The 20,974-nt window shown below is 42.6% G+C and overlaps 2 protein-coding genes and 1 pseudogene across 3 annotated transcripts; 1 reads left to right on the top strand and 2 right to left on the bottom strand.

Annotated features, from left to right (window-relative positions):
• Positions 1 to 537: 537 nt before the first annotated feature.
• Positions 538 to 5,819, bottom strand: LOC120685401 (GTPase Der-like). 2 transcript variants are annotated; one of them, XM_039967302.1, is made up of 12 exons: positions 5,368 to 5,819; positions 5,165 to 5,217; positions 4,945 to 5,028; positions 4,540 to 4,833; positions 4,173 to 4,312; positions 3,801 to 3,888; positions 3,176 to 3,358; positions 2,828 to 2,989; positions 2,505 to 2,698; positions 2,109 to 2,259; positions 1,558 to 1,720; positions 538 to 1,223 (listed from the first exon to the last, which is right to left on the bottom strand). In XM_039967302.1, the coding sequence occupies exons 1-12, from the start codon at positions 5,747 to 5,749 to the stop codon at positions 1,159 to 1,161; spliced, it is 1,959 nt and encodes a 652-aa protein (XP_039823236.1). In that variant the 5' UTR covers positions 5,750 to 5,819; the 3' UTR covers positions 538 to 1,158. The 2 variants fall into 2 exon arrangements, with proteins under 2 accessions (XP_039823236.1, XP_039823237.1); XM_039967303.1 differs by having other exon boundaries at positions 5,165 to 5,233; positions 5,368 to 5,501.
• Positions 5,820 to 10,490: 4,671 nt separating this feature from the next.
• LOC120685718 (1-acyl-sn-glycerol-3-phosphate acyltransferase PLS1) lies at positions 10,491 to 16,258 on the top strand. Its single transcript, XM_039967793.1, has 11 exons — positions 10,491 to 10,863; positions 11,634 to 11,756; positions 12,655 to 12,694; positions 12,812 to 12,885; positions 12,970 to 13,029; positions 13,774 to 13,851; positions 13,929 to 14,087; positions 14,701 to 14,826; positions 15,041 to 15,133; positions 15,264 to 15,347; positions 15,766 to 16,258. Exons 1-11 carry the CDS (start codon positions 10,783 to 10,785, stop codon positions 15,970 to 15,972), a joined length of 1,125 nt encoding a protein of 374 aa, XP_039823727.1. The 5' UTR covers positions 10,491 to 10,782; the 3' UTR covers positions 15,973 to 16,258.
• A 1,330-nt stretch (positions 16,259 to 17,588) lies between these two features.
• Positions 17,589 to 19,276, bottom strand: LOC120685149 (annotated as a pseudogene).
• Positions 19,277 to 20,974: the final 1,698 nt, after the last annotated feature.

The raw sequence follows: 20,974 nt of genomic DNA, 5'->3' as shown, positions 1-20,974 counted from the left end.
GTTTCGCGGACCCTCCAAAACCGCGGACTGGATCTTCATCAAGACGGCGGCATCGCGGAGAAGACTTCGTTCCGAAGAAAGAACCTCGGCCGTCGGATGAGATCGTGTACATGGGGTGCTGCAGGCCAACCGGTCTGACCGGTCCGTGGCACCGGTCTGACCGGTCCCGCGGGTATAAATACCCCTTCACTTGTGTTAGGTTAAGAGCGGCTTTTGTAATCTGTTCGTGGACTCTCTGTTTCTCCAGGCCGCCGCCCCTGCGTCTCCCTCCCTCTGTTCCTCTCGTTTGAGTTGATTTTGTCCATGGATTGTTGAAACCTTGTAAGGGATTTGATTGGGAAAGGAGGCTCTATCCTCCTCGTGCCCTCTGGGCTTTTGATTTGATTCAATCCCCTGATTTTTGTGCCTTGTGCTATGGGCTATGGTAGCACTTTCGTTATTATTTGACAATTAATATTCAATCATGGACTAATTAGACTTAAAAGATTCGTCTCGTCATTTACAGTTGAACTGTGTAATTAGTTATTTTTTTAAATATATTTAATGCTTTATGCATGTATTCGAACATTTAATGTGATAAGTACTGTAGGAAAAGTAACTAAACAGGGTCTTAGCTCCCGGCTGGTTATACACACACAAACTAAGGAGACCAACCCTTTAGCAAACACAGAGGTAGACCGACAACACGCAGCTTGGTGCTACAACGAACCTGTCCCTCACCACACAGCAGCTTGCATCCCAAGCTCCTAAACAAACGCGAAGCCGTTCTGCGACCTGCCATGACACACCATCATCCGTTTCAATATTTGGGATCCTCGGCGGTGAGCCGGTGACCTTGTGCTGCATGAGATGTGTCCACACACCATTCTCGTATCCACCACCACCACACTACTACAGGTGATTAGTTAGTTTGTAAGCAACAATCTGGCCCTGGATTCCTCTCATCTTTCTAGTCTCTTTCCCTCCGTGTAATACTGTCTTCCTCATCATCCGCGGCTGTCACTTCAGTACTATGTTGCCCCCGCATCTCCTCCCACTCTGACGGTTCGACGTCCCAAAAGTTCATTTCTGAATCTCAAACTCCACCCCCGCGTGTTTCGCATCAGCCAAGGCTATATAGTCAAATCCGAACAGAGTCTATAAACGAAGGTGGCTCGATCAGGCCGCCACAACCATTCTGCTAGGGGCTCCTGGGCTCTGCAACTTACTATCTGCAGATTTACCTGCAAAGAAGAAATAGCAAAGGATGTGAGTTTCAGTAGTCCTTGTGGTCTGTAACGCGGAAGGATACTACAAATTTGCAGCAGGTGCTAAAGATGGACGTGTGAATTGAAGAAGCTACGTTAGGTACTTGACTTTCAAGCAAGCAACATGAATGAATCCCACTAGCCATAGCTACACCAATATCCGACTTGAACAAAAGCTAGCGATATATTAACTCTTCTTTCCCATTTTTTTTTCACTGGCCGCGCAGAACTTTACCTGCATGTCTGTTTTAAGTAACTACTCAAAGCCAGCATCTATTCAGCTGAAATTGTGCACCAGCACTTCTCTCACCTCGTTTGTCCGGCCGCCTTCTGCTGCGCCACAGTAACCGAATAGGGGTGCCTGGAAATCCAGCATCCGACCGGAGTTTCTTTTCCATGTAACGGCGGTATGTATCGGAAAAGAGCTTCGCATCATTCACAAATAAAACAAATGTCGGTGGACCCATGGCAGCCTACAATTGACCAAATAAATTTCCTTCAGGTGCCAAAGAATGCAAAGATAATTCTCCAGTACTAGTTTCGGAACAAATCTCAAAGCAGTAAAAACCTTCTCTAGTGCTCATCTAGTTCATTTCTAGGTGTTTATTCTTTTCAGGGATCTAATCATTTTTGGATGGCCGATAAAGATGGTTCCTAAATCATCAAATAACCGGACATGATTTTGGGACTGTCGTTGATTCTTTTGTCACCAAGCTGGGAAATAAAACCTGATTGCAGAAAGGATGCAACAAATCTCAAATATTGTTGATTTCTAGATGTTGATTCCTTTTTAGCTTGCATCAAATACTTGTTGGCTTGTAAAAACAAGTGTGTTGCCTTGAGAAGAAGTTAGGACGTTACCTGTGTTGTGTAATATACACGACCTCTTTTGCCACCTCTTGTCCGTGGTGGTGGTTTGAATGCTATAGCTTCTCTCACAACTTGATTAAGAATAGAGGTACCGAGTCTTCTCGACCTTTCCTTCTCAACCAAAGCAGCAGCAGAAATTATCCTGACAACAATTTGTACCAACACATTATACACTATCAACACGTGAAAGGATATCTAATTTGGGGAGCTAACCCTCTTCTATAGGGGTTATACAGAGTAGGTGTTTGGATCAATGGTAAGAGCAATGCACAACTCAGAATTTTGAGGGGAAACAAAAGTTTCACAAGTCTGCTAAGAAAGAAAGAGATAAACAATAACAGTTATAAGCTGCAAGCAGATTTGGGTGTGCAAAGATGAGGTGTTTACTTTTCAACACTGGTTCCATTTGTCGCAGAACAGTAGACAATAGGTGCCCAATCAAGTATGCGAAGTTTTTCTCTTACATCTTGCTCATAATGTGTCGTACTCTCATGGTTCTTGTTTGGGATTGTATCCCATTTATTCACAACAATGACACAAGCCTTTCCTTCTTTCTCAATCCTCTCTGCAATTTTATAATCCTTGATACCACAAGAGTTCATTGTGTTAGAATGAACATACAAGACAATCACAAAGAAAAAAAGAAGTAAAAATAACTATTTTATGTCTCTTTGTGGGTCAAAAATCACCTGTGTTTATAGTTAACATACCTGCTCTGTAACACAGGCCATCGCTTCAATAACAAGGGCAACCACATCAGAGCGGCGAATTGCTCGAAATGCACGTTTCACCGAAAGTGATTCCGTTGTGCTGCCAGCAGAAACAACTGCTGCCCGGCGTCGGATCCCAGCAGTGTCAATGAGTTTGTACTTCTGCAGCATATTTCAACAAATTAGTGTTATATTCCTTTGAAAAGCAATCGGTCTTTCTGGGAGCCAAAATTTTATTTTGTGACAAAGGAAGTGAATATAAGTGGACATAACTAGGGCATTCAATAGAACAATGTAGCAGCACTAGATTTAATTAAATTTTGGCAAAAGTGTTGGGAACAGACATACCTCTCCATCTGCTGTAGTAAACTCAGTATCGATAGCATCACGTGTAGTCCCACTAACTGGGCTCACGATAGTTCTATCTTCTCCAACCAAAGCATTTAGAATACTACTTTTCCCCACATTTGGTCTTCCCACAATGGCAATAGCAGGAACCTTATTTTTCTCTTCTTCAACTCCGTCCAATCCCTGTAATTCCCAATGAGTTACTTTATGCATGTAACTGAAAGTGTCTTCGCACAGCAAACAAAAAGGGAAAAAGTGTCAGCTATACAAGAAAAATATTTTAAAGACATAAATTTCCGAAGCAAGGTACCAGTTTCCATAGTCAAATATGTTGATAAAACCATGAGGGGTCTCCACTCCAGCACATTTTATACTTTCCACAATATTCATTCTGCTTATTGCGGTATGAAGCTAATCCGCACACTGAACAGTACCAACCCTGCACTTTTCTAAGAGTCTTCTACGTTCTATGTTAAATCAACCTAGCTTTTTTGCAAGTAACTATACTTGTTTGTATCGTCCGATTATCCAATCATTATGTCACAAAAATTTCATTAATATTCAATCATTAACAGGAAAAAGCATGAACCTACAACTGTTTGGGTAAATATAACAATTTCAATACCTCAAATTTTCTCAGCTCTCCACACACCAGATCAAGGAGATCTCCGGTTCCTGTCCCAGTAATAGCAGAAATTGGCAGAGGAGAAAACCTAGCAGGAATCAACAGAAAGATGAGTGCAGCAGCTTGGCTGACTGTTGGGCAGTAAAAAAAAGGTACACCATCAACAAACATCAGATGTCCTTGTTAATATTTTATTTCTTTAAAGTCAACGCACAAAAAGAGAATTGCAGTCTTGCAGACAAGGTACCCCAGTTAAATTCTGATAGCAGTTTGCAACACAGTAATGACTGCAGCTTTCAAAAAAAAAACACAGTCATGTCTGCAAAGAAAACAATGATACGCAATTTGATAGACAGCACGATATATGCTCACCCTAGTGACCAAAAGTCTAATGCTTGCATTTGCCCTTTCCGTGGAGATTCACACTTATTGACAGCAAGTATAACACACTTGTCAGAGTAGTTGCGTCGTAACCAATCAGAAATCTCTATATCGGCTGCCACAAGACCAGCCTGAAATATGTATTGCCACCATTATGTTAGTAAGAACAAAGTTTAGATAAGAAATCACTGAATAATTTCTAAACGTTAAAGGCAATTATTAGAACTACAGCTACAAGTAATGCATTCCGTTTGACAAATGAGCCTAAAAAGGGCAATGGTGCAGAAATTGTGCTTCAAAGTCATATGAATTTAAATTAGCACTTCCCAGAACAAAAAACAAATTTGAATAAACCTGCCTGACCATCCACGACGAATAGTACGACGGCTGCTTCATCAACAGCTGCAACTGCTTGTTTTTCAATCATTGATGGCATCCTCGCAATAGCAGCTTCTCTAGTGGCGAGAGGAATCCCATCCATACCAACAGTAGTGGTGACAGCAAGTTCTTCCATCACACCTGCTTGAGACTTTGATAAAGTAATTACCCCACCAGTATCGATAACCATAAACTCCTGATCACCCCAATATGATCGTCCATATAAGCGATCTCTTGTCACACCAGGTTCATCAACAACAATAGCCCTGTTTCCCTGCAAGATATGCCAATTCAATTTATTGTAGCAACCTTTGCATTCAGGTCTGAAGATTACACGGTGACCAACATTGCAGACACACCAATGAACTGATGATGATTGGCATACCCCAACAAGACGGTTGAACAGCGCAGATTTACCGACATTCGGCCTCCCAATAATTGCCACCTTTGGAAGAAGACTATCTGGGATCTGAATCATGTATAGGGCAGTAAATTAAAAAAAAAAGTCAGCATTTAGCCATTTGATTCAGGAGAAAATTGCATAAATAGGACACCAAACAATGGGCTTCTTTGATTCAGTAGAGCATGAAGGTGTGTATACTGACATGTTTAGACACGGATTCCCTGATGGTTTTTCGTTTCTCCCGTACATCATCATCTGAAATGCAGTTGGTCTATCAATGAATTACTGAAACATGAACTGGGGGACAAAGCGCAAGCCCGGCTTCAGTAATTCGGATTACTTCGACAGGCCAGCGGGAAGGACGGAATGCGAAAAAGGGTTGGGCAACGAGGTGGAGCCGCTCACCGATGTGGAGCTCCCGGGCGAGGCGCTTGGCGAGGTCGGCGGCGGCGCCGCGCGCCTCCTCCTCCATGGCCTCCACGTCCATCTCCTCCACCTCGTCTTCATCCTCCTCCCACTCCTCCTCCTCGCCGTCATACCCGTACTCCTCCTCCTCCTCCTCCTCACCATAATCTTCAGCAAAATGGTACTCGGCGGAGCGTTGCTGTGCGGCTGGAGCGCGGAGCCCGGCGGCGCGGCGGCGGCGCGCGGGCGCGGGGAACGAGAGGAGGAGCGGGCGCGGGGCGGAGGCGGGCGGGGCCTTGCGGCCGGGCAGGCGGGCGTGAGCTCTGCTGGGGAGGTGAGCGGGGAGCGAGGGGGCGGAGGAGGAGGGCGCCATGGCGGCCATGGCGCGGCGGCGGGTGGGGGAGCCGAGCCGAGCAGAGCAGAGAAAGCAGAGTGGGCTTCCGGATAAGGGAGGGAGGGAACGCGGCGAAGCGTGGTCCCGTTACTAACGGGCGGGTCGCGGGGCTGAGAGTATGGCAGGTGGGGCCTAGATGTCAGTGATAGAAAGCTTTGGGGGTGGGACCCACCAAGGTCGGAGTTTGGGTTGTGTCGGGTGGTTGGAAGAGGGTGAATGTTCGGTCAAATTTTCATATCTAGGCGCAATTCGTTCGTACTCGCATATCAAATTTATATTTTCTATCTATTTCTAAAGTAAATAAAATTTTTACCTAAATTTTTGATTTGATCCGTTGATTTCATTCACCGCCTCACATTGAGTCATTGAGAGGTGGGTTTTAATTCATCCCGTAAGCGAGTCGTATCAACTCCCTCCATCTACGATTCGATCACGTAGATTTCTTAAGTAAGCACAAGCACCGATACCTATTCAATACTTATATAAATTTTAATTAATTGTTACTCAATTACAAACTGCAAAGATTATATTGTTGTGTATTCCCTCCATCCATAAAAAATGCACTTCTCCATCCCATAATAAGACAACTCGAATGCAATCTTAACATCGCGAAAAACAACAAAAGAGCATCCAGCTAACTTGGTTAGATGACTCCGGTAGTAGTACTTAGATTCTATGTTCGACTTCCAGTACTAGCGAATTTCATGCTGAGATTAAAAAAAAAATCCCAAACTGACTGTGTAGTGACTAGAGTAGCCTTTCTGTAGCCTTTTCATAGTCTATGGACCAAATTGAGCTGAACAACGGATAAATTTGGCTATTTTGCTATCTTTTTTGGAGAGGAAGAATTTGGCTATTTTGCCATCTTTTCTGGAGAGGAAGAATTTTCGGTGTCATCAACTGGCGGGCCCGGGTGGCCGCGTGTGGGTCATTTAAGAGACCATGCATGACACAAGCCTTGCTACATCAAATTCTCCCCTTTTTTTTCTTTCTCTTTTTTCTTTTTTTTTGGCACAGAAGGTTTAATGATAAGGTGTATTTCTTAGTATAAAGGTAGTATGAACTTTACGAGCTTCAACTGGAAGCACATAGTTTTAAAAGAGCTTTGTTGAAACATAGTAAATTAAAGCAGCTTACAGCTTTGGCATGCATTGTATCGTGTCAGCGTTGAACGGCTTGCTTGCTTGACTAATGGACATCTCATAGCCCTTAATTAGCTGAACCACCACCTCCGCCATCATCAAGCAAGCTCTCAAGGAAAACGAGGAAGCTGCAGCAGAGAGAGCGCGCGCGCGCGCGCACACACAGAGAGAGAGAAAGAGAGAGAGAGAGTGATGGTGCCACGGCAGGGTTCAGGCTACCATTTTTTCTTAAAAATGAAGGTTTTTTTTGGGGGGGGGGTATATTTCTTTTTGGAATTTCTACTGAAATATGAAGTTCTAGACAAATTTCATCCGAACAGAAAACGAAATCACCGATGTTAGCCTCCACTAGGGGTGACCGATTGAACGAACCAAAAGTTGCCGGTGTTCAGCTGAAACTCTGAACATTGTGCCGGGAGAGAACCATGGCAGATTCACCTTGGATTCTTGGGCAGGGATGTAGCAGCCTGCCACGGTAGTTGTAACACTTAAGGTATTAATCACCTGTAATTAAGAATTAATTTCGGTCATTAGCTCTAACTTCCATGATAATTCACCAAATTAAGTTGTTCTGTCAGTCTGGGCCAGACCAGTCTGACCGGTCGGGGCGACCGGTCTGACCGGTTGAAACTGTTTTGTGGGTTTTGGGCCCACATTATTTAAACCACTTTTCTCTCTCTCCCAACAACTCACTTATCATCACCAGCTCTCTCCCCTCACTCTCCCCGAGCTCATCCCGTCCCCAGCCCTAAGCTCCCCAAATCCTCCCTTTCCTTTGATTCCCAAGGCCAAGGAAGTATCAAACCGGCGTGGGGGGAGCTTCCTCTTCGTGATTCCCTCACTGGATAGCTGAGGATCCAAGTTCTTCGCGGGAGAAAAGGTCATCCAAGGTATTTTAGCTAGGGATGGTTCGATCTCCTTTTCTAGATGGTTTTAGGTATTTTCCTCTGGTAAAAAATGTCCAAATGCAGCAGACTCAAGGCAAGCCCCGGTGCACATCCTCCAATTTCAAATTATGATATCTATATATGTCTCTAATAATTGTGCATTAGGTTTAGGAATTGTTTGAAACCTTAGTTGCATGATTCCTAGGTCTTCTTGGGCCTTATACTAGTATGAATAGGTCGTTAGCACTGTTATCCTTAGTAGGGCTCGATAGAAGTCGAGTGATAATTCTGTCACTCGCGAGATATAGGATGTCTTTAAATTACAGTATATGAATTATTATATTCAAGATGGAAGGTATGGGATGGGAGACCGGATGGGGGAAGGTGTAGCCACATCTGTGTCGATTAAGGACCGTTCCGTTGTAGGCTGTGCTGATTGGGGATTGAATTGTACTAGCCGCATGCCGGGAGTAGGAGGTAGTCGAAACCGGTAAGCCGAGTACTGCTTTGCTTTGAAAGTACAGGAACTCGCACCCAACTCCTGGGGCGAGTCGAGTAGTCGCGGAGAATTGGGGATGCATATGTTTACTTTTGGTGGTCTCACGTTGAGCTCGACTGACCATATGTCGTTGTGCTGGTTCCTGTAGTTCGAGGCGGAGAGGGGAAAGGTTGGTGCGTGGGGTTCGACGGGGCTTTTGCGTGCCGTGTTGGTTAGGTCCACCTTGCAAGGTTAAATCGAATCGATTCGCCGTGTCTCGCGGTTATGAGGGCCTTGATCTCTTGGTCACATCGTAGAAAGGAAAATGAGTAGAATGAGAAGAGATGAAATGTGGGATGATGATATCTAATTAATGATTTGATCACCTTGATTGTTGTAGTTCTGCCAATCATAGATGAGTAGTAATTCTATTGATAGAAATGAGAGCTAAAAATTTGGGAAATAAGGACTCGCTTACAGTGCTTTTCTGCAAAATACCCACCAGACAAAAACCTTGCATGTCTAGATACGTGGGCTAAGTTATACCCACTGGTCGGGTAAATCTTGCTGAGTATTACTTGCTCAGGGTTTGTTGCCACCATACTTTTATTTCAGGGCAAACAGACGTGGATTTCTGCCCCTGCTGCGTCAAATTTATCCGCCGGGATGCAGAGGGGCGGGAAGTCGTGGATCGAGACCCTAGGTTAGAGAGTTGTCGGGTTGCACACTTAAGGGCAAAGTTTCAGCCCCTCAGATTTTGTTGGACCGGTCTGACCAGTCGGAGGGACCGGTCTGACCGGTGTCTACGTGAAGAACCCATGCACACCGGTCTGATCGGTGGAGTGCACCGGTCTGACCGGTGGTGTCATGCTGAACCTTTAGGGGTAGTGTAGTATAGTTTTTTTTCTTGGCATAAATTCTAGTTTTAATAGTTGGGAGACTTGTATATCAAGTATGTATTTAAATCCGATTTGTAAAATTATTGTATTCTAAGTTGGTTTGTAAAAGTGTGTGTTATCCTATTATGTCAAGTGTTGTATTTTCAAGTAATTGTCGTGCTTGTACCATCTGCGCCCACCTTCGCGTGGGACTACCGGTGTTGTTTCGATCGGGCCGTGGGTTGAGAAAGGATCGCCAAATTAAACCATTAAGCTAATGCGCCCGATGTCTTCAAATAACGGCCATTACGCTTAATTTGGAGTTTTAATTTGGCAGCACAGTAGTACAGTGTCCAGCCCCATGGGGGTACATGCTGGATGGGGGTATTCTGGGAAAATGAAAGGCATGCTGCTCACCAACAAATACCTACCGGGATTGATGAGAAAATGAAGACAACATTCACTGGCTTGTCTGACTCACGCACCTCCATGTCCTGACCAATAGATCTCTTTCTTCAGCCATCCCAGACTGTCAGTGACTCGGTGCCTGATCATGTCAGTGTTACTTCTTTAAAGTAACTACTAGAAACAAGTTTGGATCCGTTGTTTGAGAATGTGTGAAATGTAAACGCTGCTCTCGACTCTACCTTTCCTTCCTTTCTTTCTGTTGGTGTCGTTTTCCAGCGAGCAAATCAACGTACACGTCGCTTGGAACCTCATGATTAGCTACTCTGTACGCCCTGCTAAATGTGCTGCTAGAATTAGATACAAACACACGTTTCGGTTCCTTTGACAAGAGCATTACTTGCTCAAAAGAGTTCTACACGCCTCCTCTAGAAGAACTCATTTCTTTTTGAAGACGTTTGTCGTTGTCTGACAGAATTTGCCAAACGAACTAAATGCATCAAAAAAAAAAAAAGAGAGAGCCTTTCGCCATCTTTTTTACTTTAGACCAGCCAACACATTTTTCACATTTTCACAAACATTTGAAGTCGTTGAGTTCCTCACCCTCAAGACTACATACTCGATATACAGTGTGTTGGGTTTGCTGGGCTGATCGCGGCTGGGGCTGAGGCTGGCGCTGGACTGGCTACAAAGCATGCGGCTGCGGCTGGACCCGAGCAGCTGCAGCCCAGCAGATCCAGTCCAGCCGAACGGCGCTATAGTTTCAAACCAAACCAAAAACTTTGTTTAACAAAGTCAAATTATAGTCATATTTATCCGGGACCCTCCATTTGCCTCCTAGTACAATGTGTCCCTTCTTCTTAAAAAAAGGGTAAAAGCATCATTTTTTCTAGGGAAAAAATCGTTTTTTTAAAACGAGTTATCCGACGTGGCACACCAGCCTCTCGTGTTGCCAAGCCAACCATGGACGCATACGCATACGCATACGCATCCGCTTCCCTCCGTCGCCTGCCTCCCAGCGCTCATCCATCCACGACCGCCCCTGTAATAAAAGCCTCCGAATCCGGAGCCTCGTGTGCCCCGTCCTCGTCGTCGCCGGCGGAGCCGCCTCCGCCCACCGCAGCTCGCTGACCTCCCGCCGGGGAAGGAGAGCCGCAGCGAGCTTCTCCACCGCCGCCTTCCGCCTGACCCCACCCTCCGAGATTGGGACCGGCGGCAGCGGCGGCCGGCCATGGCGATCCCGCTCGTGCTAGTCGTGCTCCCCCTCGGCCTGCTCTTCCTCCTCTCCGGCCTCATCGTCAACACCATCCAGGTAGCCTTCCTACCCACCGGGGCTCAGCTCGATTTGTTTTGCCTTCTCCATTTTGGGCGGCGGCCGGGGTGATCTGATTCGGTTGCTCAGCAAAAGATTTGATCTTTTCCCCCTTTAAATAGACCACCTTTTTCAACATTTTCGTTGGATTCCTTGACGCTAGTTACGCGTTGTGGGTTAATTATTGCTGATGCGTGTTTTACTGAGGGCCCGTTTAGTTTCAAAAAAAAAATTCATAAAGGACCCATCACATCGAATCTTCGGACACATGTATGGAGTATTAAATGCAATTGAAAAAAATAACTAATTACACAGTCTAACTGATTACCACCAGACGAATCTTTTAAGCCTAATTAGTCCATAATTGAACATTATTTGTCAAGTAACAACGAAATGTGCTACAGTCTCAAAACCCAAACTTCTTCGCCAACTAAACACACCCTGAAAGATTTGGTCTTTTTAGACACAGATTGTCACGGTCGCCTTCTGGGATTTCGTTCGTCCTGATGCTTCCTGAAGTTTTTTAACTTAAAGATGTGTTTTTTCGGGGAAAGCTTCATGTGGGTCTGTTAATTTTTGTGATAGTATAATGCTTTCGTAAAATATAATTAGGAAATTTCCCTTGGCAGCGGTTTGCGGCTAAGAATGGTAATCGTACTCAAAACTGCATATCGTTACCGAAATGATCAGAAGCTTAATGCAATTGATCTGTTAATGACCTGAACTACAACCACCACTCAGCAATTCTCGATCTGTTTAAAATTTTTCAGGCCATTCTATTTGTGACAATAAGGCCCTTCTCAAAGAGCTTCTATCGGCGGATCAACAGATTCCTGGCCGAGCTGCTGTGGCTTCAGCTGGTTTGGGTTGTGGACTGGTGGGCAGGCTTCAAGGTATGTAGATGCAATCAACATTAAATCAAAATTTTGTTTCGCATTGCATTTTTAGATTAGTTTTACCTTTTTTTTGTTGCTACATTAGAATTTGAAGTTGCATTAGCGCCATGAGTCAGGCGCCGTTTGCATGATTTTGTCCGTTTCCTAGTCAACGTTACTTGCACCTGTCATGTGTTGTGTTTTGGAAATGTTATCCAGTGGAAATAGCTAGCATTTATGAACAAACTGAGCAAAGCTACTATTTTCAGTGTTAGAACCTAACAGAATCTGGTAGCTGGATATGTAACCGAATATAGTAAGCAAAGCGGTTTTTCAAGAACTTAGCTCTCCCACACATCAAGTTCCATCAAAGTCAGTCCCAAGGACCAAAACAACAGAAGTGTTAGGGGCGTTGATAAAAATTGACAAACTTCCTTGGCTAGAGTTGAGTGTGATGTGTTTAAGAGCCCTACTGGGCAAACCATCATGGTATTGAACTACTATTCAACTCTGTGGTGCTGCATTTTGGTGAACTTTAGTTGCATATCCTCTAAACATGGACATACTTGTGCATGAATTGATTAGTGTGGCTTGTAAAACTGAAAAGGGAAGATACCCATGGCAGTGTGGCTTGTAAAACTAAAAAGGAAGATAGCTAACCTTTTTGTTTTGTTCTGATGCATTATGGAAGTATAGCATAATAGTAGACATGATGATTTAACATTTACTTAACTGGCTTAAGCGTACAACAAATGAAATGCTCATTGAGGCTTTTGTTTCTTCCTTTTCATGAATAAATCTAAATGAACTTACCTCTTAAGTACATAGAGTATAAATATAATGTTCAACTGATGTTTACAAAGAAATTAGTGGTGTTTTCTCCCTATCACAACATAATTTTGTTCACGTTCTGCAGGTACAACTTCATGCTGATGAGGAAACTTACCGATCAATGGGTAAGGAGCCAACTTCAAGATTTTGTTACCCGAATTGCTGGTGCTTACAGTAACCGCCATGCCAGCTTAAGAAAAATGTTAGAGTTGGACTACAAGCTTATCTGAATAATTCTGTAGGTAAAGAGCATGCACTCATCATATCAAATCATCGGAGTGATATCGATTGGCTTATTGGATGGATATTGGCACAGGTTGTTATCTCTCATTTTTCTGAACAGCTGTTGCAAACTTGTATTGTTTACTGATTTCCATTTCTTTTCTGGGCTTGTGTTCAGCGCTCAGGATGCCTTGGAAGTACGCTTGCTGTGATGAAAAAGTCATCAAAGTTCCTTCCAGTGAGTTGTCTCATATGCATTTTTCTGTAGCATGTAATTTTCCAATTTATATTCTCATTTGCTAGTGCCATTAATTGTAAAGCACCCGCAAAAAGTTATTTGTGGCAAAAGTAAGCAACATAAACAAGTATATTTGGGGTAGAAACTTGCTTGTCTAGTATCAAGAAATTAGGATAGCATATTACTTTCTCATGTTCTTACCGTAACAACTGTGGGTTGCAGTTGATGTATGACTCCCAAGGAAAATTGCTTAAAGATTTGTTCTTCTTGCTTTACAACTGCACCAACCACTGAATATCAACTACAGCCTGAATGAAATTGATAGTACTTATATTTTATTTTGGACTGGGGAATCTTATTTTGTTTTAGCTATTGAGATCCAGCGTTAATAACTGAGAAGCAGTAGCGTTTCTAGAAGTACCATTGCCTATTTTCACGGAGTCCACTGATGTGGAATAGAAGGTAGATCTGGAAATAAAATAAAATGACATAAGTAAGCTCAGATAGTATACTTTTGGCAAAAGGAAAATTGGAAATATGTAACCATGATCAGGTTCAATTATTTGGAAGTTACCTCATATTTATGGTAGGATCCATTTATGTTTATAAGGCATTCGTGCACTAGCACCAAGTGAAGCAAAGATGCCTGATTTCAGATCCTGCTTGAGTTAAATCTTACCGTCTCTGCATAGTAGATGGCACATGCTTTGATGTCCTGTAAGTCATTCTTATCACTTTCTGCAGGTTATTGGCTGGTCCATGTGGTTTGCAGAATACCTCTTTTTGGAGAGGAGCTGGGCAAAGGATGAAAAGACACTAAAGGTAACTCTCCACCGTTTATGTACAAGGAATTTTAGTTTTCCCTTTTCACCTAGTGATCTTGTAAATCTTGATTGTAGTGGGGCCTCCAAAGGCTGAAAGACTTCCCCAGACCATTTTGGCTAGCCCTTTTCGTTGAGGGTACTCGCTTTACTCCAGCAAAGCTTCTTGCAGCTCAGGAGTATGCAGCTTCACAGGGCTTACCAGCTCCGCAAAATGTACTTATTCCACGCACCAAGGTACCTCGCTGTTCCCACTTTGAAATGATTCTAATCTAACAATTCAAATGAACAAGAACATTACTAACATTAGCCTTCTGTTATATTGCACATAACAGACTTAATGTGTGATTCTAATTCCAAAGTGTAACTTGGCATGCTCCAAAAAAACTACGTTGTTCATAGGATTTGAAGGCACTTTTTTTCTTAGTTTATTTACAGAGCACATCCCTTGTAATGTTTTGAATATGGGTCACAAAAATTGTCAGCAGTTTGTTGCATGTTATATGTACATGACAGCTGGTAGAACTAATAACATATTTGTTGGTTTCAGTCCAGTTGTGCAAACTTGAAAGGAAAAAGTGCAGCCTTTTTGTACATTGATGATACAACTACCATCATAAAAGCTAATCTTGATATTCCAATACAACATTTCAGACTAGTACATAAATAACAGATACTGAGTACTTGATTTGATGGAATGACTGGGCAATTAATCTATTCGTAACAGCTACAGACACTAGTTATCAAGAAAATATGGTTGTATCGTATATTTTGCCTCACCTATTTGTGGCACCACTTTATTATGTTTTGCAATAAATTATGTACTGATACCTTCTGTGGGAAATTCCAGGGATTTGTATCTGCTGTGAGTATTATGCGGGATTTTGTTCCAGCCATTTATGATACAACTGTAATAGTTCCAAAAGACTCACCTCAACCAACAATGCTGCGGATTTTGAAAGGGCAACCATCAGTGGTAAGTTTGCTAACTTAATGAATATCTGAAGGTAGATCAATATGGAACTAGTCGCATCAACTAACCACTGAATTGAGTTGATTATTTTTCAGTACTAATGTACTATGGTGTCTTAAAGTCAAATTGGACACAGTACAATCATCATAAATTGTGAATTTCAATGCCCAATTACTTACTGAGATGTTAAAACAAATTTACTACATTTTTTCTGTAGATACATGTTCGCATGAAACGCCATGCAATGAGTGAGATGCCAAAGTCAGATGAGGATGTTTCAAAGTGGTGCAAAGATATATTTGTAGCAAAGGTACTGAACTATATGTAGTTATTTTCAGATGTATATTGGTTGGAGCTTGTTGAAAATTAAAATTCTCGTTTACTGTTCTACCTATGATTAACTCTTAAGTACATACCGTCGGTCTCCCTTTTTGCTACAGGATGCCTTACTGGATAAGCATTTGGCAACAGGCACATTTGATGAGGAGATTAGACCAATTGGTCGTCCGGTGAAATCATTGCTGGTAAAAACTCAATACAATATATCAAATATAATCTGCCACAGCATTATCATTGGCAGTGATTATTGTCTTTGCTGAACAAGAAAAAGTTGGTCTTGCTGCGATGGACAAATGGTGTTTTTGTGTAAATATGTTAGTTTCAGGGTCCTTTTGCTCGTGGGCCAGGTTACATAAGTCAAGCAAGTGTCATGTGAAATTTTGATGCTGCTGTTTCACTAGGAGTACTGCCTTGTAGAAACCTCTGACAGCTGTCGCTCTGTTTCAGGAAACCCTTCTTTCAGTACTCATTGTAAAATTTATCTTGCCATTTCATAGCTCAATAGCTTTGCTTTAATTGAACTGAGACACCGCCTCTAAATGCATTAGCAGTATAGCATATCCTTGGCAACTAACTGATTTCTTTTTTCTCCTAATGCATCAGGTGACCCTGTTTTGGGCATGCCTCCTCCTATTCGGCGCCATCCAGTTCTTCAAGTGGACGCAGCTCCTATCGACATGGAGAGGCGTAGCATTCACCGCTGCCGGGATGGCCCTCGTGACGGGGGTCATGCATGTGTTTATCATGTTCTCCCAGGCGGAGCGTTCGAGCTCCGCAAGGGCAGCACGCAACCGTGTGAAGAAAGAGTGATAGTATGACGGTATTCCGGGTCTGCTAAAAGGCAATCCACCAAACGGTTGCAGATTCAATTCATAGACACCAAATTTGTGGGTCTCTGGGCTAGACATTGTTGTACTCAACAGGAAGCGCATAGCGCTATTCTTGTATTTTGTATGCAGGAAGGGAGTTGTTTTCTTTGATTTTTTTTTTCCTTTTCAGCGGAACTGTAGGATATGGATTCGTTGGTACTTTTACCCCTGCCGTGTTATGTGGAAGTCTTCAGTGATTTATGGATTTGCTAAGCTTTCCATCTCTACTAGTGATGTGTGTTCTTTTAGAAAGGTGGTGTGACTGTGAAGCCTGTGTTGAGGCAGCCTGTTTCTGACAAGGGGAATGTTCAGTAGGAGACCGGCTGATCCCCTCCTGGCTCCTGCACATGCTGAAGGGGAAGGTGTTCGGATTGAGAGCTTTTGGTCTGTCTCTCCTCCAGGAATTCACATCACACTGACGCCGACACCTGGAGAAACCTTCTTACCATCGAAAGCCACATACGGAATATTTGTTGAAATTTGGCCCATAAATATGTTTTTTTTTCCTAAAAAAAAGCTATAGAAAATTTAGTTTGGTTGGGTGTTGCTACTATCAATTGAAAACTCGTTCAACTGTATTCAGAAAAGGTATCAAAATACGCATATGTCGTGCTCAGATAAGAATGCGGGAGATCACCAGTCAGATGCATGGCAAGTGTAAACCATATTCGAAATTTTCAAAAATAAATTTCCTGCGATTGCGGCCTTGTTGCGCAAAACTTTCATTTGGGAGTGCTAAAATCGTGCGAAATTTGTTAGCCACTTCCTATCTCAGTAACTGTGTGTCCAGAAATGAGTGCCCTTTTAACATTGCTTGAGACTGTCACAATGTATATATTCTAATTAATGGTTCGGGTTTAACTGGACAAACAAACGGATGTGAGCCTGCTACGAGCCTGAAATTTTAGCATGCTTGTAGTTCCAAGTGCAAATTAAACAACTTTGCGACAGAAGTACTACTATTCTTGTAGGTTGTAAGAATATATTTCAAGATGCATGCCTCGAAATATTGTTAGAACCTTCCCGGGTCTAATTTTTTTCTCGGAAAACGCAGGAGAGCTGCGCATCATTATATTAAGAAGAATGAGGGGGTAAGAAACCCCAGGTGATACAGTTTAGGACCTGTACCAACCCATACAAAGTAACCTGATTGCTATTACAAAAATATTATAAGGTGGGGCCTGACCAATTCCCGGGTCTAATAATATAGGTGGTTATGTTTTTATAGTTTATTACCATGTTGAGTCAGCGTACAATCCGTGTTGGGCAACATAAAAGCAACGAGACACCTAAGTTAATACAGAAGTTGGATGAGACATGAACAAGTTCTAAAGATAATGAGTAATACATTCTTGGTGTGCTATGGGAAAAAATCATTACAAATATGATGTACAATGTCCATGCTAATGTTTTTTGTACAAACTATTACAAGAAAACATATCATTTCACAAGGTCAAGATCGATACATAAATATACACAAAATATGGCTAGAAGATAGCACCGCCACAGCCTTCATAAATACAGTTAAAGGCTAGCTAATTCATCTAGACATCATGTTTATGCATGGTAGCTAGAAAAGATGTCATTGGCGATATTCTTGGCATCCAAGGCAATTCCAGCCAAGCCTCTCTTTGCCAAGCCAGCACAATAGAGCCCGTTTGTGCCCTTCCAGTGATCCGGAAATTCGTGCTTTGGCAGTCCGTCATCATTTAACATGCTTTCACCATTCTGAAACCATAAATTGAAAATTTATATTAAATGACACAATTGTTGTATAAATTAATTTATTTGCATAGTAAGACCAGGCATTGGCATTGGTACCTTGAGCCACGTATTTGCTGTGCTTTTATATCCAGTTGCAAACACAATGGCATCAAAAGTGCTTTCCTTCCTGCCTTCAAATTCAACTAACTTACCCTCAATTTTGGAAATATTTCCAAGCACCTGCAAAGAATAACAAACTTGAATAAATTGAAGAAGAAACTTTACATATAATATTTCTTTCATATGAGAAAATATGCTCACCTTGATAGTTCCATTCTTAATTAAACTAATTGTTCCAACATCAATCACAGCAGATCGTCCGGTTTTTGCCTTTTGGAGGAGAGGGCCTAATTTTGGTCTCACAATGCCATGCTTTGAAAGGTCTCCAAACACAAAATTTGATAACCTCACTAGAAGACCATCCACAATGTTCACTGGTATATGTTGGACCAAAGTCATGCCCAACCGAATTATTTCTTTTGTCACTACATGTACCTGCAAGCACACCACATGTCGCACACACATATTTTTGTAAGAGCACAGCAGCATAAACAAGTGCAGAGTGTTCATCTTTATAGAACTATCGCCCTACATTTTCTCATTTATAAATCATTTTCCTATGGAAAAATTATGAGAAATTTGGGCTCTTTTTATGACTGCTCCATTAGCTCGAACTAAGAATACAATTAACTATGGTTGATTGCAAGCATAACAATAAACTTACCGGGCTGCGTATAACAATGGATGTGTTGGCACCATGAGACGCAAGGTCATAGGCAATCTCCATTCCAGAGTTGCCGCACCCAACCACCAACACATTCTTCCCTGAGTAGGAGGCACCTGATTTGTATCTTGATGAGTGGATAGCATCTCCATCAAAGCCATCCAGCCCAGTGATAACTGGGATGTTCTCTGCACTATTCTCACCACTTGCCACAACAAGGAACTTAGCCTTGTACCTGAAAACCACGGATGTTGTCATGTCACGTGCCATGCTGACCCAACACTTTCTACCTTCATCATATGAGCATGACTAAATGGTAGTTTCGTACTTTGGCTGGATGTCAAAACGGTCAGTATAATTATCTAGGTACTTCACGAACTGATCCTTTGGGATGTAGGTTGGTGCATCTGCTGGGTATGCCATGTGGGGCAACTCGCAAAACTCCTTTGCAAGGTGCAGATGCACTACAATCCTCACGCTCAACAATGACATAAGGGATACTTAGTTGGGTGAGGCCAGGGGCGGAGCCAGGATTTGATCATTGGGGGGGGGGGGCAAGCAGTGATTGAGGGGGACCAACAGTCTTGCCGCAGATCATCGCTAAGGTGAGTTTCACCTTCGCTAATGGTGCTACGGGAGCATTAGGGGGGGCCAGGCCCCTACCCGCCCCCCATCTCCGCCCCTGGGTGAGGCATGCCGCAGTTGCGAGGCCTGCTAGTCCAGCGCCCACAATGAGGACTACGGTCTGCTCCTCCATTGGGAACGAGCGAGCTAGTGAAGTTCTACTTCTAGAGGGAGATGTGAATGTAGGACTTGAGGAATTGTTATTGTTGTTTGTTTGATGGATTGTGTGAAATGTTGTTAAGGGAGGGGGAGTATATATGTCTTACTTTGACGCGTATATTGCACTTGATTGAATGAGAACGTGGTTGCTGTCAAATTTGGTAAAACCACGTTGAAGGACAACACATAGTATGTATGCTTGTGTGTGTAATGGTAAACTAAACAAAGCAAGAGGAGAACCTACTACCTGCATTTTGTGTACATTATTGATCCAATGTGAAAGCTTTGTCTAATACAGAAATAGTTATAAACACATAAGAATTTTATCTTCAAGTGTATATTAATTTTATACTAACATTTTCCTCAAGCGTTATTTATGATCCACGGCCTTGTCAGAAATCCTTGTTGAATTTCGTCCCAACGTGTTCACACAGATTACCCGGATCTTGTTTTTCACCTCTAGGATTACTGGATGGATGATCTTAATGGAATAAGAACATACGAAAAGATGTGAGAGGGTTCTAAATATGTTTTATATTTTTTTTTGGAAAGGGGAAACTTTATTGATTTCAAGAGGATACATCAAGGTGATACATCGACTCGAAATGTTCCCGGCCTCTGCCGCAAATGCACACAGCCTAAAAAGAGTTTAAATATAACCAGGTACACTAGTGACCGTCAATCCTATGACTAGATCGCCACCCATGAGCCTGGGCAAAAAAATTCTTGGCCACCTGCGCCAAGAAATGAGATGCCGCTACAAGGATATTCTGCGAAGAAGGCCGTTGTAGGATAGCCCACGTACGAAGCCAATGTGTAGTCAAGTAGATAACCTGCAAAAAGAAAGATTGTTTGTTATCGAACACCACCGCATTCCTGCAGAGCCAAATAGACCAACACAAGGCTCCCGCGCCCACAAGCACTGATGGCTTAAAATCTTTGGGTATTCCATTTAGCCAACTTTCGAACATATTAGACATATTGCGAGGTTTGGGTAATCCCTAGGCCGCATATACTGTAGCCCATAACATTCTAGTGAACCTGCAGTCAAAAAACAGATGTTGTATTGTTTCATTTTCATGACAGAAACAACACTGTTGATTTCCTTGCCAGTTTCGTCTCACTAGGTTGTCTTTTGTGAGAATGACACCCCTCCTGAGATACCATAAGAAGATTTTGATTTTCAGTGGGGTCTTCAGTTTCTAGAGTTTCTTATTCAGGTTTGGGGTATCTTGATGGATTAATCCCAGGCAATGTGATTTCACAGAGAAAACACCAGACTGGTCTAAATTCCATCTAAATTCATCTCTCTCCTGTCTTAGTTCTATTCCCTCTAGCCGAGATAGAAGATTGTTCCACGATATCAGCTTGTTGCCAATTAGGTCTCTCCGCCAAGATATATTTGGGATCTGTGTACTTAATACATCAGCCACCGTATCATGTTTTTTTCTGGCTATATTGTAAAGCTGAGGGTATTGTTCCCGGAGAGTTATATTGCCTAGCCATCTATCCTCCCAAAAACGCACTTGTGACCCGTCTTTAACTATGAAGGTTCCGAATTTTAGGAATTCCTGTTTCGTTTTCATTAGGTTTGCCCAGAAATGAGAATCTCCATTTTTCCATTGGACTTGCACAAGTGGCTTTGTCCCAATGTACTTATTGCGGATGAGTT

Source organism: Panicum virgatum, chromosome 8N, assembly GCF_016808335.1.
Source record: "Panicum virgatum strain AP13 chromosome 8N, P.virgatum_v5, whole genome shotgun sequence".
In the NCBI taxonomy this organism is placed as follows: domain Eukaryota; kingdom Viridiplantae; phylum Streptophyta; class Magnoliopsida; order Poales; family Poaceae; genus Panicum; species Panicum virgatum.
This window is presented reverse-complemented; position numbering and strand designations above follow the sequence as displayed.

Bases quoted from the DNA above. Each gene is read 5' to 3' on its own strand.
- LOC120685401 (XM_039967302.1), bottom strand. From the start codon at position 5,749: ATGGCCGCCATGGCGCCCTCCTCCTCCGCCCCCTCGCTCCCCGCTCAC. The intron at 5,218-5,367 runs GTGAGCGGCTCC...ACTGCATTTCAG, and splicing joins CGCCCGGGAGCTCCACATCG to ATGATGATGTACGGGAGAAA. The intron at 4,313-4,539 runs GCAGGTTTATTC...TACATATTTCAG, and splicing joins TATTCGTCGTGGATGGTCAG to GCTGGTCTTGTGGCAGCCGA.
- LOC120685718 (XM_039967793.1), top strand. From the start codon at position 10,783: ATGGCGATCCCGCTCGTGCTAGTCGTGCTCCCCCTCGGCCTGCTCTTC. The intron at 10,864-11,633 runs GTAGCCTTCCTA...AAAATTTTTCAG, and splicing joins TCATCGTCAACACCATCCAG to GCCATTCTATTTGTGACAAT. The intron at 12,695-12,811 runs GTAAGGAGCCAA...ATAATTCTGTAG, and splicing joins GGAAACTTACCGATCAATGG to GTAAAGAGCATGCACTCATC.